The sequence below is a fragment of the Aspergillus sydowii genome (assembly GCF_001890705.1).
Source record: "Aspergillus sydowii CBS 593.65 unplaced genomic scaffold ASPSYscaffold_13, whole genome shotgun sequence".
Lineage (NCBI taxonomy): Eukaryota > Fungi > Ascomycota > Eurotiomycetes > Eurotiales > Aspergillaceae > Aspergillus > Aspergillus sydowii.
In genome coordinates this window covers 324,674-347,347 of record NW_024467871.1, presented here as the reverse complement: position 1 = coordinate 347,347, position 22,674 = coordinate 324,674, and the positions used below count along the sequence as shown (strand labels likewise).

The window sequence follows — 22,674 nt, the reverse complement described above, 5'->3', positions numbered from 1 at the left end:
CCGATGGCAGATTGGATGAGGGGATGATTCTGGGATGGTTGAGGAGAGATGGTTGAAGAGAGATGGTTGAAGAGAGATGGTTGAAGAGAGATGGTTGAGGAGGGGGATTGTGTTACGCCCTCAGTCTACGTCCCAAACAGGAAGGAACGCCCCAGCCCGGAACTACAGCAAAGTAGCTCTTTAAACAAGCAACCCAATTTAACACGATCTGATTAAGGCTGTTACTGTTCTACAGGACGGTGGCATAGACAGGGACTTCTAGCAGTCGGACCGACAGGCTGACTGACTTCATATCGAGCAAAAAGGGAAACAGGGGCAGTCTCCTCCTCCTCAAAAACTCATCAACGGTGAACACTGCAGCACAATTCTCTCGCCGTTATGATGGGCCTGCAGAATCCTGCCATGCTTTGGCCCCATGTACGAGACTATCAAGAGCTGCCGTTCATTAGCCTGGAATGCTAGAGAATAGGGTAAGGCACGTACCGGCAAGACGTCGAATTTACTGAAGAGCGGGTCATTGTGTCGGAAATGGAGGAGGCGCACAGCGAGCTTCACTTCTCCCTTGGTTAGGGACCTACTATGGCCATTTGCTTCATGGTAGATTGAAACAATCATATGTGGATATTCACCAGATGGGCTTTCAAGTCTGTTCTCGGGGTGCCAGTGGTCGGTGGTCGTATAAGTGCGATCCTCGTATAAATCCCTGGTCTGAAATCCCAAAATAAAAGGGCGCGTGTAATCATGTACTGGAGGGAGTGGTCTCCTGGCAGACGGGGTTAGCACATACGCCAAAAATAGTGTTACTGGGGAGGCACACCTAGAACTCCATCTCAAGGGACATGTTCTCTCCAGGGTTACCCATTCGTCTGAACGAGAGGCTTCTAGAGGTCGCCGATAGGCCTCGACGTGGTCCCAAACATAATCCTGCAGTTCTAAAGGAATATCGCCCAGAGATAGGCCGTCTTCGTCTTCAGAACAATAAACTATGTCCGGGAAAGGCCTGGGTTCAAAGTGCTCGCGGACTGGATTCTCGATGAGAAATGAGGACTCGACCGGCTTGAAGAAACACGGCGAGAAGTTCAGTTTTTCCTCTCCATCCCCAGGTTCAACCTGCTCAACTCGGAAACCCCGCGCAGTGAGTCTGCTGATGGGGACGCTCGGGACTTTGATATTATTCGCGAATTTGAGCTGACGGTCGAGATCTAGGCAGATTCTCTCGTGGAGAGTAGGCTTTGTTTCGGAGGTCATGTTTGGCGAATTCGGGTTTGGACAGATGATGAGGAGGGATGGGTCAAGCCAGATATTTATATTCATCATCCAGCAGGAAAAGCTTGATATGGTGTCATGTTTAAAGTTCCGTTCGGCGATGGACCGATCCAGTGCGTTATCAATAAGCTCCGGAGCAGCTCATGCAAGAGTATCTGCCTAAGGCAACAGGCCTTGGATGTGACTGTAATCGTCTGATAATATACACTACCGGTTGATGCACTGTTCTACAGTCATGTACCGTCAGCTTCCATTCCTTGAGACAGTGATAGGAGTACCAGGTGGCCTGATGCAATTTTGCGCCTTGTATCTACAGAACCATCGTTATAAATGCTGGGCCAAATAAGCCTTTAACCCTTGAACTATTTGACAAAGCAATTCTTATGGTTCTGCCACGGCGACGTGGGGGCATCATTCCACCGTACCGAACAGACTTTGCAAACCTTGATTGTGTGTTTCAAAAAAATTGATGTGGCCTGACACTGGGATGAATTCAAACCAGTCATTAGCTGTTAGACATTGCATAGCTGCATCAAGTCTCGGCAGCGCTGACGTGGGACAAGAGGATTTCTCCATTGATATGCCAACCAGGCTTTCGATTTTGAGCAGAACGTGCATGCCCTAGATGGACTTATATATGGCGAATGTCATCCAATAATCACTAGAAGCGTACAGAGCCGCATAACCGTACCAAATATTGCATTCTCCCTTGGCTACATAAGATGCACATTATCCCAAATTCGCTAAATAATACAGTACTATTGAAAAGCCAGTGCTGAGAAAGGATTCAGCAAAGCATCGATGTCGCCGTTGCTGACATTGCGATTGATAGCGTTGACGAGGTTTCCAAATTGTTTAACCTCTGGTAAACCTTCAGGGTCAATCTGAATCTTCTGAACCGAGATTTCGTCCGCTAATGGTATTAATAAAGATATTATCAGAGTTAGGCCAAGCCACGGACTTACCTGCGAACATGGTCGAATAGGCCGCTACAATCATAGCATTGTCCTGATTTCTCAGAATCAGCGCAAGAAGCATAGCTGAGATCGAGACAGCCCAACGGTCCCCGAAACAGCATTGTGCAATCGTGATCGCCTTCCGGACCTCAGAACATGTTGTGGCGGGCAACTTCACGAAGCCCGTTCGAAGATCAACAACCCGCCTCGCTAACAAGTGCCATCTGTCCTCGTTCGCCAGTCCAGGGTGCAGCTCAAATAGTCCTAGATCTATCAATTGCTGTAGAGGGACACTTGCACATGTTCCCTCAATGTTCAGCTGCCCCTGGGTTAGATACTCACCAAAATAATATCTCGGTTGCCCATTATTTCCGCATCGCTTGTCCAGGAGGTCCCGCTCGGCCTGTGACTCTCCTTTGGAGGCCTCTAAGATATCCAGGTCTTTAATAAACGTGCATTCTGGGAAATCACGGGTGTCGAGGACATATAAAAGTAATACGCTGAGGTCCGGTCTATCATAATCCATCTGATGCCGATAGAAGCCGTAATGCAGCGCCACGAGCAAGGAACTGGTCCAACTCATGAAGTTGCATCGTCCATCGCATTTCCAGAAAAGATCTGCGCGAACTATCGGGCTGTGGCGAAAGATATCTTCCGGGTGATTGCTGCATTCAGGGTCGATAGTGGCTTTCGAAGTAACAGTGGACATGGTCGTGCGTCCAGTAGTCCCAGGCGCAACGAGACGAAACAGACATGTAGGTATTTTGTCTCTCGAAAAAATATTTTAGCTGGTCCCTTTGGAAGGGATTGGGACAAAACAAAGTCTGTGTAGCCATCGTGGGGGAGCTCTTATGGGTAATCAAAAAGTTTTATCTTTATCTGCGGAGGATGCTGATTGCTCACCATTATATAGTAAAAGTGACCAAGGCACGGCATGGTCGGATGGAGCATAGAAGCACATCGTTACCTCAAATTGGTCAGTTGCAGGAGAAACTGGTGAGTCTGGAAGCCTCGCTGCAGCGGAAGTAGTCAGCGGCCCGTCAGGTTTGAGAAACGCAATCATGGCTGTGATGATTGGATTCTGTCTTGAAGTTTGTGGTAATGACTGCATTGCTTAGTATTCTCGCATATTCTAAGAGAAAATGCAGAAGAGACCACTGATTGGTAGCCCCGCGCCTCTGGGCATGGTCATCCAGAAAAGCGTCATACGCACAAAGAGTTTGCTTCTTTGGCCGCATGAACGAACAATAGTTGAAATGTGTCTTGCCAGATGGGGCAACATATAATAGCGTTCTTTATTGAGACTGGGTGGAAACGTGCTAATTTCCAGGTTCTACTAGCTAAAATTACCTATGTAAGATGCCCTTACGAAAGCCCCGGACAGATCATCTTTTCTGATGCACAATTGACAGCAATTCTCTTACCAGATCATCCATCTATTTTCAAGACTAGTTTCGACATCCTCCGGGCTGTCAACAATCTGGGCCAGTTCCTTATGGTTAGGTCGACAACGCCAGGGTTCTCTCCTAGAACACAGTGTAGACACAAGTATTGCGGAGGCGGAAATAGACTGGCCATTGATTTGACTTGAGATCATGAAGTACTCAGCTCCTGTTAACGAGCCTCCTTATTGAGCGTAGGTCAATTCGGGACACACGTGATCGCATCATGTGATTTGTGGCCTCAGGCGCGCTATCCGTACAGGTCGAGGTCGCAAGTTGACGAGGCAAGGGTTGTTCCCTACCTAACCCCGAGCGGTTTAGACCCTGAGTAAAACATTACAGACGCCAAGGCTGTTGTCCTTATCCCAGTCGGGTGGCCAGGTCATCGATGATCGAGACACAACTGCCCGCTGAAACAACAAGGCGGCTGTATCACTTGGATGGCGGATTCCACTGGTCGAGTATCCAGGGTGGGCCGGAGCTGCTTCCGTGCCTCGCTGGTCGTGCTGATGATTGGCCAGCCCGCTGTCAACCCCTCCATGTCAGGCCGCCAGTCTCGAGAGAGCTGGATCCGTCTATCAATCGAATCACTTCCCTAAACGCTGCACTGCCAGCAGCCGGCGCTTACACGACACTCCTGATCGGTTCTCAATACTCACCTGTGAAAGCTATAAAGCCGCCAGCACCTTGTCTGTTCTTTGCATCCATGTCAGCTTTCCCCCGCCTTCCGCATTCCCGCGACAGGTACAGCAGCAAGCCATCACAATGGCAGAGGCTATCGGCGCCGCCTCTGGGCTCCTAACGTTATCGGAATTTGCCTTTAAGGCCAGCATAAATTTATACACCACCGTGCAGAGCTACCAGTCACATCCAAAGCAAGTGCGCGAGCTCTTAGACGAAATTCAGGCCCTGACGGATGTTCTGGGGCCGCTTACGGATACCGTCAGCGCGAATACTGATGTGGATCTCTCTGCTCTTGAGTTTCCTCTACGCCAATGCGGTAATGCCTGCACGGAGCTCAAGAAGGAAATTAATAAATGCTTACCCAAGCCGGACAGCGGCAAGACGAGCCTTCGAGGGTGGCTGAGGCTAAGATACATGGGTGACGACATCAATGGGTTTAGAGGGTTGATCTCAGAGTACAAGCTGACCATCAGCATTGCCCTTGCCGATGCACATCTGTAAGTAGTCCAGCGCAATATTCTTCTTTTCTTTTTATTTTTTCTTTCTTTTTCTTTTTTTTTTTTTATAGGGTGGCTTTTAATATATATAACAGTCGCAAGTCATCCATTACTGCGGAGAGCATCAAAGCCCACGAAGAGCTCATCAAGACCGCCAAAGATGATCTCGGAGCCCGTCTAGAAATTCTGGATGAAAAGATGGAGCTCATCCTTGAGAAAACAACAGACGATCCCAACTCAGACGAGACTGAACTGCAGCGATTAAAAGCCGAGCGGTTAAGCACTGAAAAATGCCTCGAAATCTGCACCCAGCTCTCCCAGCACATCGGTGAAATTGTTATCCTGAAGAATCGCAACGCTTCCTCTGCATCAGAAGATGACCCGACCACCTTCCCCGAACGGGTTGTCAGCGAAGGTCTGCAAGAATGCCGGGATAGTCTCAATACCACGACCGCCAAGTTGGGTGAGCATATGAACTCCGTATGGGCGCGGCTTCTGGCAAAATCAAAGACGGTTCTCACCTCCGAGGAGGAGATTGAGGAACTGGCCAAGTTGAAAGACCAGTGGGAGACAACACGGCAATGCATCGACATCTGCTCGAAAGCGGATCGGCGCATGCGAGAAAATGTCAGTAATATTGTCAACCATTCCACGGGCGATGCTGTACAGTTCATGGTCTCCACCGATGGCAACATCATCAATGGGACTAACAAGGGCCTCGGATGGAGATCGAGGCAGGTGGGAGGCCATCTCAATGATGCTACCGTGCAACAAATATCGCGCGACTTTGCAAGTCTCTACCTTCGGCACCCTGAAGATGCAACAACAACACCCCATACGGCATCATCTGCTCAGAATGCGGATGAGTCTTCGTATGAATTCACTCAGCGATATGGACGGGGTAGCAAACTTTCTCCTAAATCGACACCCCAGGGATCCATGGCTTCCGCTAGACTGGCGGAAGGGTGCCATAACAGCCCACAAATAAGAGGAGGCACTTGATTTTTTCTGCGTTTGGATTGGCCTGTTTTCTTTTGGATAACTTGTGCAAAGTATTCGGAGTTCCTGGCATTTGCACAAGGACTGAGAATGGCAGAAATCTATTATCTGGAACCGGCGTCAGAAGTCGTCAAAGATAGCGTAGTTGCACGGTTTGCACGGACTCTGGTGAAATCTATGGTATTCGCGGAGGTTTAGAAAACGGCCCACGGTAGACAGGCAGATCAGCGAAGTTAGTAAATGAGTATAGGTACTTTACGTATGTCACCAAAAGGCCAATTTGGCTGAGTACCAAGGGAACAGACAGTATCAATCCCACCGGCACGTCGTGAATGGATGTCGGGGGGTACGTGTACATTGCATTATAATAAAGGGCCCAATCGAAAAGACTATTGCGTGACCTCTGCTGATATTCTTAGGTACTTATTTCCCAACTCTGCCACAGCCACCGCTTATGTGACTTCCGGAACTGCCAACCCGGGCACGTCGACACCTTCCTTTTTTCGGCTGTTGTTATATTTTGTTCTCTTGGTATCGCCCTGGCCAAAATGCCGAAGAAAAGTCAATGTCTTCCATGCCGCTTGGAGAAGCTTCGATGCAGTGGAGCAATCTCGCCGTGTGATAGCTGTTACAAGGAGGGGTAGGAGTGTATAAGCCTTGAGTAAAAATGGGTGCTGTATTAGCAAGGGGTTAATGATAATCTGCTGATACTAATGTTGCATAGCGGCATGAGGCGTTATGCTCTCTTTGATGATGTTGGAAATAGCATTCGACGTTCTGGAAACCCTCAAAAAAAGGAGTAGTGCTTAGCCTTGTTATAGAAGGGATAAAAGGGATACTAGAAGGACCCTTTAGTTATAAAACTCTTCAACTTCATCACTAGCAAATCGGCCAGCAAAAGTCCCTTATCTCCCTGGCACTTGACAATGGGCAACGATTAGCTAGGAGATGCGCATCCCGAACAACACGACCCAGGGACCATGAAAAGAGAGAGGAACAAGCAAAGATCTTCTCAAGACGAGAAAAATGTGGAGTAAAACTCCCTAAACCAGGCCTTTGCCTGCGTGGATGACAAAAACCATCTAGAGTTTGCAGCCAGAAGTAAGGTATCAGACGGTCATGACCGTAGATCTACTCACATCTCATTGTAACTGCTCTAGTGACTTCCAAATGCGACGAAGCCCCTCCTCCAGTGCATACTTCCCAACCGTGAATGTAATGCGGAACCAACCCAGTTCTGGTGTGGCATAGATAGTCCCTGCGGAGATCATGACTCCGTTATCAATGCAACGGTTTACAATGAAGGCTTCGCGTTCCTTATATAAGGAGATGTCTGGGGAAGTGTTTCGAAGGACAGCGAAGTTTGGCTCGGAACAAGTTGATTTGGGGAAGAGAAAGCGCCGCAGGTCAACCCAGATAAACACGCCGGCATTCCTGGAACTAATCAGAGCCATGACTCCAAGCTTGCATTCCACGGTAATAACTGTTACTCACATCTCATAGTAACTAATATCATGCTCGCGAAGGAACGAAGTGGCGAGGGCATAGTTTTCAGCCATCAATGTCTGGTTTTGTGTGAAAAGTTGGTTTGTCCATTTCCCGTCTTCAAGCATGGCGGCCCAGACATCTTGAATAATATGAGGCGACCAGGAAAATGGACTTTGTTGTCCTATTGTGTCAGAATTGCCACTTGTCATAGGGGGCAAAGGAAGGGGTGTTCTTACCTGATACTCGCCATTGCTCCCATGATGCCTTTGTTTTTTGTATAAACAGCGCCTATACGTAGCCCATTCAAGCAAAAGTCCTTGCTTGCGCCGTAGAGTACATGGAACAGGTTTGGATCAATGAGGCCTTTCGTGTCGAGGGAAAGCGCAGACACGAACGATCTGTTGCCCGTAATTGCAGGGTTCTCAAAGACTGACTTCGCATAGATCTCGTCGGAAATGAAATGTAATTTGTGTCGCCCACAGAACAGGATAAACTCTCTGAGCGTCTCCGGTGGCTAGTGAAAGAAGTTAGCACCTTCTGTTATGGGTAGCAGAAGAGTACAAACGCACATAGCACCGCCCTAATGGGTTATGCGGACTAGATTGTTTAACATCAGCACTCCTTCCAACCCATCTCGGGTAACTACTGGCACGCTGTACTCACTTTGAAATCAAAAGCGCGCGAGGTTCAATGCCTGCCTTCTTCGACCTGCAGAGTGCAGCTTCAAGTGCAGCTCTGTTGAACTCAGGGCGAAACATGTCATCGAAGCCCGAGAATCCCCGAATGTCGTCCCAAGTGACTCCCACCACCTTAGCATTACTTCGAGCGGTAAGATCAATATGAAATCCGTTATAGAAAGGCGTTGGGATAAGGATACTGTCACCCTCATTGCAAATGGCCCAAGTAATTGAGTCAAGAGCACTGGTCAGGCCAGAGGTGATAACAATGTCATCTTGTGTGATGGTCCGACGAGCTCGGAATTCTTTCTGTAAAAATGTAGCAACAGCGCGCCGAAGGCGAAGTGAGCCGCGTGGTCCTGTGCTGTAGGTAAGGTGTTTTGATGCATCAACTGCCAGCTGCACACAAAACAGGTTAGGGTTTGGATCAACTGGCGTTGCGTGGATGGTGGGATGGATAGGATGCATACTTGGCCCTCAATGAATTCGCCCACAAAGTTGTGCAAAAGACTGTTCTCTGCAAGGCGAAGAAGGATCCTTCTGGATGTCAGTGACGCTGATGTTCAATGAAATGGGGTGGGGGAGGGCGTCCGCATTCACATTCCATCCGGGTTACGGATAGACCAAGGGCTCATCACCAGCTTCTCGCGGGGACTCCATATTTCACGGTCTGTGCAATTATACGCGCCCCTTTGGGAGAGGTAATATTGTTGATAGGGACATGAGTCAGGCTCAAGGGATCCCATTATGTAGAAGAAGGCCTGATGTGATACGACAAGATATGAACAACCCGGTCATGGGCTTAAATATCTATTCTATGCAATATCCTTACCTTGGGCAAAGTTCCTACCGGTTACCGGGCGGACCATCGGAGACTTCCGCTAGATCTTATTTGTTTGAATGGGCCGCTCAGAGCCCTTGAATACATAATAGTACTGGTAATAGTATATAGTAGTATAAATACCGGTCGGTCTTACGCGGACACTTTTGGGAGTCTCCGATTCGGTGAAAAGTTCCGGGGTGGCAGGTCTCTATTGAGACGTCCCGCTATTGAAGTAACCCTCAAATGCCTACAAAATACTGACATTCGCAAAGCCGTTACTGCCGAAATCTGTTGTGAATCTAACAGAAGAATCCGCCAAAGATGGACAGCTCGACACTTGGCCCTCGGCTCCCCCCTACAACAGAGCATGTCGAGATCGTATAACAGTGTGCCCAGATACACGGAGCTATTGATTCCGAGAGCCCAGACGATCCGGAACATACTCGAAATTGGAGACTGTGGCGCCGGTCTGGGCTACACTGTGGTTATTGTCTACACGGACGTCTATGTAAAACACCAGACCCCACCCCCAGCGCAGTTTCAACCTCAACAGACACCACCATGACCATTCATCCTGAGCCGTGCCAATCCATCGCAACTAAAAAAGAGGTAAGAGGCTGTTAGTAAGATCCCTGCGGATTGATGTCTTCTGGTCAAGTATATATATGGTATTGATGAGACATTTATCTGTAGGGTCTTCCATATCCCTAGAGAACATGGTTTGTTGTCAGCCACCGAACTAGAGATCACAGAGGAAGATAATGCTCCAAGCCTTCTGGATGTAATTGCGGAGGCCATATTTACTGCCCTGTAGGATATAGTCACATTTTATAAGCGAGCGGGCATTGCGCAGCAGTCGGTAAGGTCTTTTGTTTGGCCATAGTTGAGCGTGTCTAATTTACTGGCTTGCACACAAACTATTTTTTGCTGAGATATTTTTTTTTGACAAGACCATTGCCCATGCAAGAAGGATGTGAGAGCCCAGGATGTCCTTGAATCAGTTTAGCCGTGGTAGATGTATTGGCTTTTGGATAGTAATAGATTTCGACTGTCCAGCTGGCTATAGCATGATCCGGGACTCGAGATGCCTGCAACATAGGTACCCTGTGCGAAGAGTACTTTTGCCCGTGTATCCGGTAGATGTGGGTAGCTATTTTACCGAGACGGAGACATTCAGCCAATGGGAACAGTGTCGTCAAAGGGCATGGCGACTGCCTAAGTAGCATGTATCGACCGAGGAGCCGTCATATAAACCGTGACTGCTGCGTCGAAGCTAGCCCGCTGCTACGATTCTCCCTTAAAGTTCGTGTTCTGTCCTGGAGATGCCCGACCCCAAGGCCATCACGCTTAGCCAGCAAATTGCTGTGCGATCTCTCAGCTCTGGACGCTTTACTTCAGTTCGACCACCAACTCGCCTTGGATCGCTGACTGCAACCGGATTTGGCGGGAGTTGTCTGGCCGTTGCTGTCAATGCTGCATACCAGGATGTCGGCGAGAACTTCCACCTATATTCCATCAGTGGCCACTTTATTCGGCCGACGAGGACGGATCGCAAGCTCTTCTGTGACGTCGAAAATGTCAGAAAGAGCAGAAGCTTCCATACGAGCGAAGTGCGGGTGACACAGGAAGCGGATGATGGAGTGAGCAGGCTCTGCCTCATTGCTCTCGCAGACTTCCATGTGGAGAAGCCCAGGTCAATGGTGGTTTATTCCTACAAGACATCTCTATCAGGAAATCGAGAAATTTGTGGAAATGGAGACTCTTACCCCAGCGCCGGCGACACCACAGCTCCAGGAGTTAAGCGCAGTGAGTCCGAAACAGCCTTGCCTCTAGCAATCCATGCCGAACGATTTCGATCTCGCACCCCGCTTGGAAATGAAGCAGAGCAAGTGTCCTCGCTGGCATTCTATATGGACAAGGGACTTGGATACATCCCTGCCCTGCACTGCGGGTACCGACCCTCCGATGCCAGGGCTTGCGCATCTCTAGATTTCTCTCTGCGGTTGTTTGACCACGAACTCGACATTCAAAAATGGCATGTCACGGAACAGAAGAGTGTTGTGGCAAATAACGCGCGGGCCTATAGCGAGGGGCGAGTATGGGACTCGAACGGTCGTCTGCTGGCATGCATGACCCAGCAGACCATTCTGCGCCCGAACTCGGCAACTACTTCGCATATATAGGACGTTTCACCCGGGATAATACAGGAGTAGTGTTCTCATTTGATAATCAAATGGCCTTAATCAGTCTACTAGTTATAAGTTAAGCCTACGGTATGCCCCGCAAGGTCTACTAGATATCAAGATTAAACAATGCTTAATCAACTACACACATGTTGTCGGGTATTAAATTCAATTCACAGGTGGAAACTGCTTACTAGCCTCTTCGTATCATCAATAACAACCAGGCATGAGGGAACACGATCCGGTGTTTCACACGCAGAACGGTAATGCGGCGGGCAATCATGCGCCGGTGGAGTACGATGCCATTGCTTTTGCCGTTCTTCCAATTTGAATACGAATTTCATAAAAGAACGATCCCGGCGGCCGTCTACACCGTGGATCTCCGCTTTGGCGATGCCCCGCATTATTTCCCTCCACTCAGTAGGGGCAACTTCAACCGAGAATGAGGGGCGTGTTCCAGGACCAGTGGAATCATGCAACGAAGAGTTTACATCGGAGATCGCGAGCTGCTTTCTCTCCCCGTTGCTGGTGGCTCGCAACTCTTCTTGGTCAATCTGCTCAAGCAGCCTAGCATAGGACTCTGCGATGCAAGTGGCCAGAACCCCGAGTATCAGCCCGTTCTGGACAACGGACAGATACCGTACGGGGCACTCAACACAAACAAGAACGCCCCGGGCCTTTTCTACGGTGTTCCGTAAGATAGCGAAGTCGTCTGGAACCCCCCAATTGGTCTTCGTCCTCAGCTCCTCGAGGAGCAAATACAGAACCGAGGGACAGGCGCACCGACCGGCTTGGCCTGATGGCAAGGTGGGTGGAGGAAAGGCGGCGTGCTGAACCAGGAGCTGAGGATCCTGACTTGTTTCGCTGCAAGTATGAAATATTAGCTAAATATCGCTGGCAATACTGATTAGGCCGGTGTCATACGTTGCATAGTTCCCATACAAGGCACTACTGTCTTCCTGGCGGCGAGAGACAGGCTCCGAGCGAACTTCCACGGCATTCCACGCATCTCCAGGTGCCTCGCCTCCAACGGTGGTATGGGTTTGGTATGAGGAACGGGGAGCTATTGGATCCACCGGATTAGGCAATCTTGGACGAGTTGAGAGGCGTGTTTTCGGTCTTCCGAGCCGTAATTGCTGCGAGTAGTGGCATTCTTGGTTGTGGGAAAGACATCGCGAGCAAATCGGTCGCTCTCCGCTGCATCGGATTTTTCTTGCTCCTAAGCGGTCATGGGTTTAGCTCTGAGTCCAGAGTAGCACGGAAGAAAGACACACTGCATAAATCACAGGAGACCCGGGCCTGTCGTCTGCCTGGGGGCCGGGGAGGATGACTCGGGGAATTCATCTGGCGAGTGGGGAGCAAACAATACTCCGTACGGGGTAGAGGATGGGCAGCCATTGGAATTTAACCATTTGCACATCCAGCGGTGACGCCACACCTAGCATGCCATTCAAGACTCCGATTGGCTAAAAGGTTCCGTTCCAACATCTAGAGCCCCATATATTGGAGGCGTCGCGAACTCCTGCCAACGAAACTCAGAGCACCAGCAAGCACTGCTATAGCTATACCAATGATTATGACCAGTGGTTCATTTTGGTGTGATTATGCCACTAGACAAGCTCTGACGCAGAGCCCGTACGCTCCTCCCGATCTTTTCTGGCCCTCCTCCTGAAAAACACCCTCTTCGCCCACTTCCACGCCTCAACACCAGCGAAGAACAACAGAGTCTCCACACCAACGATCCCCCATTCCCACGATATCCCCGAATGCTTAAAGACATCATGATTAATAACCGGAATATAGAGCACCGGAAAAACAAGTATAAACCCGGCAATAATAGCCCAGAACAAGAACTTATTCCGCCAGACATCGAACATCCACTGCGTAAAGTAGCGCTTCGAGTCCGGTTGCATTCGAAAGAAGGACCGCCGCATGTCGACCATCTCCCACGCTAGGAAGAGGGCGAACCATGTTAGTGAGATGAAGGTTGTCGCGCGTGCACGGAACACAGGCTCACAACGGGAGTTGAAGCTGCGATTACAGTTTACACCGAGGTCGCCGGCACCAAATCCCCATATTACCAAAGAGAAGGACGAAAGACACAGCGCTGCCATCCACAGGCCGTAAACGAGGATATCGACGAGCACTTCCCAGGTGAAGATTCCTTTTTTCTGCGAACCTCCACACATCAGTCACGTCTTTATATTGTTATCAAAAGGATAAAACATACGCTTTGCGGCGGCCGATCCATTATATCTGGAGCCGCGACTTCCATTCCTAGTCCCATGTCGGGTAGGCCAGAGGTAATCATTATAATCCACAGAATTTCGACCGGTGCTAGAGGGAAGACTGACTGGCTGGTTTCATCCTTGAAGGCAAGGCCGATTAATAGCGTACATGCCTGGGCGACATTCTCAGATAACAGGTGTAGGACGAAGCGCTGGATGTTATCAAAGATCCGACGGCCTTCTTCTATTGCGTTTAGAATCGAAGCAAAATTATCATCAGTTAGCACAATATCCGAGGCATCTTTGGCCACGTCGGAACCACTCTGTCCCATAGCAATTCCTACATCTGCGTTTTTCAACGAGGGGGAGTCGTTGACGCCGTCGCCAGTCATTGCGACAAAACGGCCGCGCCTATGCAGTGCATTGATCATGTTCACTTTTGTCTGTGGTGCACAGCGCGCGATGACACGGGGCAAAACCGGAAGAGCGTCAATCTCTTCCGCAGACAAGTTGTCGAATTGGCCACCCGTGAAGATCATAGCCTTTGCAACGTCTGCGGCAACCTGTTGAAGATCCGGTAGTATACCCACCTGCTGCGCGATCTTTTCGGCCGTTCCAGGGTGATCACCCGTAAGCATATGCACGGATATGTCGGCATGGTGGCATCGCTCGACAGCGTGGGCTGACGCTGGTCTCGGGGGGTCGTAGATGCCCACTAAGCCGAGGAAGCAGAGATCTTTCTCGACCTCTGCCCGGTGTTCTGTGTCTGGTGCGCCTTGTCTCTTCGCAAAGGCTAGAACACGAAGACCCATGTGTGTCAGAGCCTCCATGTTCTTAATGACCATCTCGCGGCTCTCTTCAGTCAGGGCCTTCGGGGTGGAGTTTGGTTCAGAGACTATTTCCGAGCATCTCTCCAGGATGCGCTCAACAGCCCCTTTGGTGAACGCCACGGGCTTTTTCTCGGCGTTGTTGGTGTATACCACGGTCATCCGCTTGATGTCCGAGTCAAAGGGAAACTCCACTTTTTGAGTCCACTTCGGTTTCTCGCCACTGGTCAATCCTTTCCGGTCCCAGTCGAAGCGACATGCGAAGACTTGGATGGCAATCTCCGTTGGTTCTCCTCGGGCATGCCACTGACTACCCTCTTCGCCCTCGTCCTCACCATCGCCATCCTCTTCGTTGCCGTCGTCATTGGCCTCTTGGTTATGCTTCTGATAGACATGTGCCAAATTCGCGAGCGAGCAGACATTTAAATAGTCCTCCAGCTCCTTGTTATCTGCCAACAGTTCTGCCGGCGATTTGGTCTCAGCACTCGATTTCTCCTCGTCAATGCTTCCTGGCGCCACGTCATGAAAACTGATCTCGCCCACAGTCGGATTGAACGGCTCATTGGCACCCTCGAAAGAATACGTGCCCCGCGACGCAACCCACGCCTGTTTAACAATCATCTTGCCCTGCGTCAACGTCCCCGTCTTATCAGAGCAAATATTCGTCACTGCCCCCAACGCCTCGAGTGAGCTCAGTTTCCGAACAATAACATGCCGCTGCACCATCCGTTTCGTGCCGACTGCCATAGTAATTGTAAGCACGACCACCAGGCACGCAGGAATCATACTAAGCCCTGTCGCAACAGCATAGAGAATAACCTCATTAGTATCCCTCCAATAATTCGCACTCATAACCACAATAGCGAACACAACCGCAATACCGAACAAGGCCACAGCCAGCCGAGACAATTTCTTCTGCAGCGGCGTGCCCACATTCACACCTAGAAACCGCCCTATTGTATCCGTCCCAGTGAGTGTCCAGGCTTGCAGATACCATCGTTTTTTAGTCTCGCCCTCGGGCCCGCGTTTAACGGGTCGGCGTTTCTGACCACTCCCTCGGAGCGCTGCGGCGATTTTGCCAATTTCGGTGTTCATCCCTGTTGCGATTGCGATTCCGCGTGCTCGGCCCCTAGTTACGGTGCTGGAGCTGTAGGCGATGTTTAGCCGGTCGCCGGGGCCGGTGTCTTCTTCGAAAGTGGCCTCGGCGTCTTTTTGGACGGGGAGCGATTCACCTGTTAAGAGGGCTTCGTCGGTTTCAAAGTTTACTGCCTCCATGAGCCTGTTCATTTATGGTACATATTAGCCATCCTTCTACTATGCTACTTCCCCGGGCAGACAACAGTGCCCATTAAAAAGGAGGGGCCCGACCTAAGATCAGCAGGAATCATCTCTCCCGTCTTAACTTCAACAATATCGCCCGGAACAATCTCAATCGCAGGGATAGTAGTCGTATTACCATCCCTAGAGACCATCCCGCTCGGCGTCGTCAGCGATCGGAGCGACGCCATCGTCTTCTCCGCCGCATACTCCTGGAAAAACCCGACGACTATGTTCAGCCCGATTATGCCTGCGATCACGCCACCCTCGATCCAGGATTGGATGCCGAAGCTTACAGCCATGGCAAGGATCAATACCTGTCGTGCATATAAGAATCAGCATGACCATTATGTTGTGCTCACAAAGTGATGGCAGGGGTGGGAAGAACTCACAAGCATCATCGCATTCGCGATCTGTCGGAGCAGGATTTTCCCAATCGAGAGGCCCTCGCCCTCTTCTAGGCGGTTGTGGCCATATGTATCTAGACGAGAGCGAGCCTCAGCGCTTGCCAGCCCGTCATCCGCATCTGTTGACAGTTGGTCGATGATTTCGCTGTACGTCAAGCAGTGCGGAGGCTGACTTAGTCCTGGAACGCCGGGCCTCTCTGCCTCTTTATTCGTGCCGTCCATCGTTTCGATTAATTGCCTACTTACTCCGTAGTTATACCCGGGACCTGGTAGAGATACAAGTTAGGTCACACTCGCTTCCGTGGGACAGTCTCCGCCTTCTAGGTGCCATCTAGGTGCCAGGGCAAGAGAGAGTGGGCAGTTGAGACTATGTTCGATTTCACATTGGGACTGCAGGTGAAGCATCTTTATCACCGAAAACGTATGCCAAGATTCATGATCGTACTGATATCATCACAACTAGGTCATACAAGTTAGCCCAGGGCTCATGCGGGAGAACGCCGAGACTTCCAAGGACTCAATTTTAATGGATCCTCCGCCAAGTGGACCGCATCATAGACCATCCCGAAACAACAGAGACAATATGATTCGTTAGTCCAGTGATTCAGTCACTAGCTGATTCTATGGACTGCGCAGCTCGGAAAAGCTATATAGTAATTCACTTGGGTGTTCCGCTGGTCTCGACGCTTGGAAGGCTACATAGCCGGGATGTTCCTCCTCGGCGCACAGCAAGATATGACGCCAAGTATAATCGAGGCTCGATAAAGCCAACCCTGTCGAAGGCGACATGCAGGATCTCCGACCATTCTGTTCTGCTAGCTTATGAAGTAGCGGAACCATATCGCTGCAGGGAAATGTGCCATACTTAACCTATCTTCTGCTGCTGCTGCCACCGCTACTGCAATACCAGCTTAGCAGCTATGGACGACGAAAACCTCGCGGCTCGCTCACACTCTGGTACCCTTTCTCTCACTCCGAAGTGGGAAAAATATAGTCCGTGAAGAAGATCCTAGTAACAATTCCCGACAGGCAGAATAGTAGGCTACTGCTTCCTGGGCGTGACTCCGTTGGTCTTCTGTCTGCTTCTCGTCATTTTGAAGCAGAAATCCCCCCGACCAAGACGTCTCGACTCTCAACCCGCGGTTTCCAGTGTGCATGATAGGTGGTACCCCGCCAGTGGTCCTGCGGGCTCCGGTCGGAACAGCCGCAGAAAGACTCTTTCCCCAGTTGCGCTGGATGAGATCCCACTGTATAGAAAGACAAGCCACGGAAGCGCACGTTGTGACAGCCTTGATCTTGAAAATGGCACCACCTGCGAAGGAATAAACAGCAGTAACTCCAACGCAACGTGTAGTCCGGACGTTGCAGTGCAGGATTTTGCACTATGCAGGTTGAATAGCAGGGTAGGTCTGAATATACTCCTGTCAAAACGCAATACTTTTGTCTCTCCAGTGGTTTTAAGCACTGTTCTAGCGCGTAAGTTGGATACTTACTAACCGCAGTGAAATAGCATTCTTCATCCGCGAGCATCAACTCAACCTGTGCCATCTGCACCGAAGATTTCAAAGACGGCCAGTTCCTACGGAACCTTCCCTGCCATCATAAATATCATGCGAAATGCATAGATAGTTGGCTGCTCGATAAATCAACGTCTTGTCCTCTGTGGTATGTTCAGCTTTGACCCTCCAGCTGAATCATGTCTAATTCGCCTTCGTTTTAGCCGCATGGATCTGTGCAATGCAGGAGTTCACGCTCTGGAGAGTGGTGATTCACCAAGTCTTCCAGCCTATCCTCCCGCAGCGATTATTTCGCAGCATCCTTAAGTTGTTTGTGAATGAAATGGCATCTTGAACAATTCAAACAAATGTTCTAAGAATTGTTCTACGGGAATCATTCTTTTTCCGCCCGCTTTAAAGATCACGTCAACAGTTCGGGTTTGGCGCGTGAAGAATAGGGCCTTTCCATAACGCTCATTATGGACCAATTGACAATTTTAAACTTGCTCGACTGCTCTGGCCGCCATTGGATCTCAATTCTGAAGGCGGATCACGCTGACCAATAAGATGTCGTTTCGGATGATGGTCATGGTTTGTCAATCACTGGTGGTTCGTGAAATGTAATAGACCCTCTACACTAGGGTAATGCAATAAGATGACTTAATTGAGGACTTATATATGAACATGATGTATAATGATGCTTAAGACATCACATTTAATTTTCCAGTCAACTGGCTGCATTCGTGCGGTGCTTGGAGTACTGGGGTTCAAGATATAAGGTATGTTAACCTTCAAAACTCGGACTAGTTATGTTCACACATGGCTGGATCAAGCAATTGCTGCAGGCCATTATTAATCATGAACCGTGTGCCTTATTAAAGACTGCATAATCAAAGGTACAACTTTATGACTATTTTATTAATATAGAAAGATTAATATTCTTTTAGAAGATATATTATTCTGAAAGAAATGAATAATTTTATCCTTATAGGGTTCGAGGTTAATTAATGGTCAAGGTATCTTGCTCCCTCTGGATGAACTAAGATATATAATTATATAGAAGATAGAGATAGTAGAAATTTACTTATTACTAATAATTAATACAGAAAGGCGGGTCTATAGGCGGTATACAGAGAACTAACAGTAAACACAGTTTTTGGAATTCTCCTAACAGGCCGCCGTAGCCGCCTCAGCCATGCTGTCCGGTTGCAGCATGATGGCTATTCTCTCCAATGTATCCGAGTCTATGACGATGCCGTGTGATGTCAATCTGCTTCAAGAAAAGGCTGGTCTTCTCCAATTCAAATAAAATCGCCTTCCTCCGAACACACTTTCTAATGGGGATGGGAAGACGAGCAGATCCGTGGACGGAGTTGAGATTTTGCACCCCAAAAAACAGTCTCTGGCTTCTTACGGACAGAGACTACCCGATCAGCAATGAGACCTCCCAAGGTTGACGGGTTCACTTAAGGCGTGAGCACTTGCGGAAATGAGACTGAGTGCAAAAGCATCAAGCTCACACTCTGCTATTCTCGACTCTTTCAATCACCATAAGCTACAAGATATCCATCGAGTAACGGAGTGTATCCTTACACCTTGTCCACGGAGATAAAATGTGACAGTAACTAGTGGTATTCAGTAGGTCGATGTCAATCATGTGAGTCTTGGAGAGTTCTTTCTATTCAGGTCACAGGGGTCAATAGCCTGGAGGGCGAGGGTGGGAGAGCCTGTTCATATGAAAATTATTCCTGCATTCAACGATATAGTTGCACTCAGCCAACACCTTCTTCATTAGTTGCAAAGTAATGATAGTGGCTGGAAGCTGGTTTATGCAGACGGAAAAGGCGGCGATAAATTGGATCAAAAGGACCTGATGACACAAAACGTCGACCAAATTGTCAAGATTGGACTGTGAAGGGTCATGAGAAACCTTGCCACCCTGCTAACCAAGTCTGATACCAACAAATGGGGTAAACGGGTCAATGGCACAGTAGACATCTCTGAGATTTACGTCTCCGTGGACTGGCTCTGGCTCGTCCTACCCGCCGTTGTTCTCGTGCTGGCGATTATATTCTTTTTGCCTTGACTATCCTGGTAACCAGGGTGCAGAATCTCAGTCCATAGAAGGCCTCTATACTCGCTGTTCTATATCACGGTCTTGATCATGATATCCGCAACAATGGCGATCACTCGCGCTTGATTGAAATGGAGCGAACTGCCTTGTCTCTTCATGTTAATATTGGGCTCTCTCATCGAAACGACCGGCTTATACTGCGGAATCATACTAAAGTCACCCTTTCATCCTCGGATACGCTAGATGACAGGGCGTTTTCGGCAAATTTCCTGCATCTTCTCAGGAGCCATCCAGCTGCAGAAATCTGTCAGGTATAGACGGATACATTTGATTCGTGATGCAAACCTCAACTAATAAATCTCTAGAAGATTCTCAGTTTTCAGGGTCGATTCTGTTTCTCTGATCACAGCCACGGGGTCAGCCATGTAGGAATCGAGTCAATGATTTGGTATCCAGGTAGCCTGCTATTAGATCCTATATTCCTGATATTCCGAGTACATACATATAGGCTTTTTATAAAGTGTTGCTACATCATAGCAGCGCCAGTCTTATACCTAGACACGAACCACAGTCCCATTCTCCTTCTTCACAAACTGCATAAAGTCATGCAGCAGATCATGCTGCGGCCTCGCAACGACAAAAACAGCTGGTTTGCCATACGGTGCCGCCACTCTCGCTGTCTGACCACCCCGGTAAACCTTTCCAGACCAAACATGCGTATACATCTGACCCTGACCAGGGAAGTAAACCTCCACACTCATACGCCCAGGGTCAAGAACCGGCGCAACATAAAGGTCCGCACCGAGGAAGAAACTCTGATAGCTGATTGCCTTGGCCTTGGGGTCATTGGGGTAGTAGATAACAGGCATACGCAGGACCGGCCAGCCAAGCTTCTTGCTCTCTGTATCGAGAATCGCGCGACGATACTTCCCCAGACTAGCAAACATGCGCGCATTGTACGCGAAGTAAGCATAGGTCGAAGAGTTGGTATACGACTGCGCATTCACCTGCGGGACATTCCCCTCGTGGCTGCGGAAGACGGAGCTAGATACAGCAGCGAGTTCACCCCAGCGCCCGAGGAGTTCCGCGGTACGGTTCACAACGCCGTTACTGTCCCAGGTTGTGGTGTACCCGCCGATCTCGGTGTGGCCGTGGGCGTACCCAGAGAGACCCATGTGTGCCATGACAGTGACGGAGGACTTGATGCCGTCGTTGACGCCCCAATTTATGGCCTGGTCGCCGGCCCAGTACAGATTCTGGTAGCGGTTTGCGGACATGGACGATGAGCGGTGGAAGAGGATCGAGTCTTTGAATTGGGGCACGCTTTTGCCGATCCACTGGTGGAGGGCTGCCCACTCGCGGGGGTATGCGTTGTGGTAGAAGAAGGGGTCGATGCTCTTGTCTGCAAACCGGGTGTCTGGGTAGACGGGGGTGTACTCGCCAAAGTCGGTCATGAAGCCGGAGATGTTGGCGTTCCACACCTGATCGAGCATCATGTTCCTGAACCAGGATCGTCCGGCGGGGTTGGTGAGATCGATGATACCAGCGTCAAGGCCAGGGCCGCTGGATATCACGGAGGTACCGTTTGTGGTGGCATTCTGAATCATGTATCCCCCTTTGGTGGCCTCCAAGTAGAGGTGGCTTCGGTATCCGTCGGACTTGGTGCTGACGTTTGCAATGAACGGGTTGATATACGATAGCGTACGAATGTTATGACGGTCTCGCAAGGACTGCACGAAGTCGTTCCAAGTGGGATACAAGTTGGCGTCGTTCTCCCAGTTCCACCACAGGCGAGAGACATTCAGGCTCATATACGAGACACTCTGCTCGTGGGTACCGGACCTTTTCACGTTAGTCAAACCATTGCAATAACTGGATTATGTCTTACCAGTCCTGGAGCCAGACACCGGCAATGGGACATCCCTGGCTGAGTCCTTGCTCGACGACCTTGTTGACCTTGTCCTGTCCACCTTGGATTCCGACAACTGCACCACCGTCGACCCACTGAGGCAACTCGGGCATCTTTCCAGTATAGTCGGTGACCATGGTAATACCATCGAGCATGCTCTCCGCCTGCATCAGGTAGCCATCCACAGACGGGGCGTCATAACGGACGGTAACAGCGTTGGCCTCGGTGAAGTCGAAAGTCGTATAGGCTGTGCTCTCCTCAGTAAGGAAGAATACTCTTGAATGCGAGCTAATGTACTGAGGAATGGCTGAGTAGGTCGTGAAGTGGTCACCTCCAGCGAAGAAGCCATCCTCGCTATTCAGCTCAGTAGTGGGCTGGTCTCCCCGGCCCACTCCCTGCTCGCGAGAAAAAATGGGCACCGACTGGTTCTTCAAAGACGCAAACGACGCCTGGCCTCCAAGGCCGTAGAAGTCCTCAGATGGCGAAGAGCGGTAGGTGAGAAACAACTTCGTGGCTGCATCCGACGACGAGCCTCCGTTGACCTGCGCATTGAATGCAATACGATCGGGGAACTGAGATGGCACCCAGAAAGCAACAGAGAACGGAACAGTGGCATCACCGCAGTCTGTAAGCTGGCCCTGGACAACCGCGGCATGGCCGTTCACGGTGCCATTCCACGCGGGTTGTGAGACGTTCGTGATCTCCTGGCCGGCGCATCTATGATGGTCGACCTCCTCAATCTTGAAATTACCATTCGCTGCAGTGACGATATCCTCGCCGCCGCTGGCACTGATGAAGTTCTGACCAGGCACAGTCTCCCAAATTCTCCGACCGTTCTGCGTGATGGATACCCGGTTGGCAGTATCATCGACGGCTAGGCTGAAGCCCTTACCCAAGTCCCAAGGAGCTGGTGCAGCGAATACCCCAGTGGACAGCGCCCAGAGCAACAAATTGAGAGACCGCATGGTGAATTGCTCAGACAAGGGTTCGATGGCGTGATGAGCGGCTCTTCGGTGCGCGAACTGCCTTTAATACGGCAGAGACTGCACCGAACGACCGAAGCCTGACAGATCCACAATCATTTGGAGATGCAATGCCCCAACTGGGGCAGTATTCGGTCACGGCCAATCACGCATACAAGATGACGGCATTTAATATCGACCACGGTCTAGCGAGCATAGTACTCGGGATTAAGTGACCGAGTGCTGGAGATGTGGACCGGTTCCCCCGGGTAAGTTGCCATGAGGTCCATCTCCAACTCCAAGGCCTTGTCCGACGATTAGCCCTATGTCGGGTAACGATCTTCATATCGCTACCGGATGATTTATGGCAGCGCGATTACGAGTGGGCCGGTCTGAACCATGTGGTGGGCGAGATGGCCATCAGCTTTCTGCAGCACGT

At 50.0% G+C, this 22,674-nt stretch overlaps 8 protein-coding genes across 8 annotated transcripts; 2 read left to right on the top strand and 6 right to left on the bottom strand.

Annotated features, from left to right (window-relative positions):
- Positions 1-193: 193 nt before the first annotated feature.
- Positions 194-1,558, bottom strand: ASPSYDRAFT_468911 (uncharacterized protein). Its single transcript, XM_040847333.1, has 3 exons — positions 818-1,558; positions 484-763; positions 194-435 (listed from the first exon to the last, which is right to left on the bottom strand). The coding sequence occupies exons 1-3, from the start codon at positions 1,315-1,317 to the stop codon at positions 331-333; spliced, it is 885 nt and encodes a 294-aa protein (XP_040698363.1). The 5' UTR covers positions 1,318-1,558; the 3' UTR covers positions 194-330.
- Positions 1,559-1,953: 395 nt separating this feature from the next.
- ASPSYDRAFT_49677 (uncharacterized protein) lies at positions 1,954-3,055 on the bottom strand. Its single transcript, XM_040847885.1, has 2 exons — positions 2,232-3,055; positions 1,954-2,179 (listed from the first exon to the last, which is right to left on the bottom strand). Exons 1-2 carry the CDS (start codon positions 2,929-2,931, stop codon positions 2,025-2,027), a joined length of 855 nt encoding a protein of 284 aa, XP_040698362.1. The 5' UTR covers positions 2,932-3,055; the 3' UTR covers positions 1,954-2,024.
- Positions 3,056-4,017: 962 nt separating this feature from the next.
- On the top strand, positions 4,018-6,177 carry ASPSYDRAFT_49675 (uncharacterized protein). Its single transcript, XM_040847884.1, has 2 exons — positions 4,018-4,845; positions 4,941-6,177. The coding sequence occupies exons 1-2, from the start codon at positions 4,430-4,432 to the stop codon at positions 5,845-5,847; spliced, it is 1,323 nt and encodes a 440-aa protein (XP_040698361.1). The 5' UTR covers positions 4,018-4,429; the 3' UTR covers positions 5,848-6,177.
- Positions 6,178-6,730: 553 nt separating this feature from the next.
- Positions 6,731-8,755, bottom strand: ASPSYDRAFT_1161179 (pyridoxal phosphate-dependent aminotransferase; the record flags this gene model as incomplete). Its single annotated transcript, XM_040840089.1, has 7 exons — positions 6,731-7,278; positions 7,339-7,503; positions 7,569-7,846; positions 7,902-7,929; positions 7,996-8,408; positions 8,480-8,549; positions 8,610-8,755. The coding sequence occupies 7 exons, from the start codon at positions 8,753-8,755 to the stop codon at positions 6,987-6,989; spliced, it is 1,392 nt and encodes a 463-aa protein (XP_040698360.1). The 3' UTR covers positions 6,731-6,986.
- Positions 8,756-10,154: 1,399 nt separating this feature from the next.
- Positions 10,155-11,015, top strand: ASPSYDRAFT_93472 (thioesterase family protein; the record flags this gene model as incomplete). Its single annotated transcript, XM_040852841.1, has 1 exon — positions 10,155-11,015. One exon carries the CDS (start codon positions 10,155-10,157, stop codon positions 11,013-11,015), a length of 861 nt encoding a protein of 286 aa, XP_040698359.1.
- A 173-nt stretch (positions 11,016-11,188) lies between these two features.
- ASPSYDRAFT_159971 (uncharacterized protein) lies at positions 11,189-11,797 on the bottom strand (the record flags this gene model as incomplete). The annotated part of the gene is made up of 1 exon (XM_040842870.1): positions 11,189-11,797. A coding segment is annotated over one exon (609 nt), but the record flags the coding sequence as incomplete, so codon positions are not given.
- An 828-nt stretch (positions 11,798-12,625) lies between these two features.
- On the bottom strand, positions 12,626-16,016 carry ASPSYDRAFT_160407 (cation-translocating P-type ATPase; the record flags this gene model as incomplete). Its single annotated transcript, XM_040842903.1, has 4 exons — positions 12,626-13,186; positions 13,246-15,349; positions 15,439-15,704; positions 15,780-16,016. 4 exons carry the CDS (start codon positions 16,014-16,016, stop codon positions 12,626-12,628), a joined length of 3,168 nt encoding a protein of 1,055 aa, XP_040698357.1.
- Positions 16,017-19,817: 3,801 nt separating this feature from the next.
- Positions 19,818-22,268, bottom strand: ASPSYDRAFT_210105 (uncharacterized protein). Its single transcript, XM_040843975.1, has 2 exons — positions 21,253-22,268; positions 19,818-21,206 (listed from the first exon to the last, which is right to left on the bottom strand). Exons 1-2 carry the CDS (start codon positions 22,236-22,238, stop codon positions 19,919-19,921), a joined length of 2,274 nt encoding a protein of 757 aa, XP_040698356.1. The 5' UTR covers positions 22,239-22,268; the 3' UTR covers positions 19,818-19,918.
- Between the last annotated feature and the right edge of the window lie 406 nt (positions 22,269-22,674).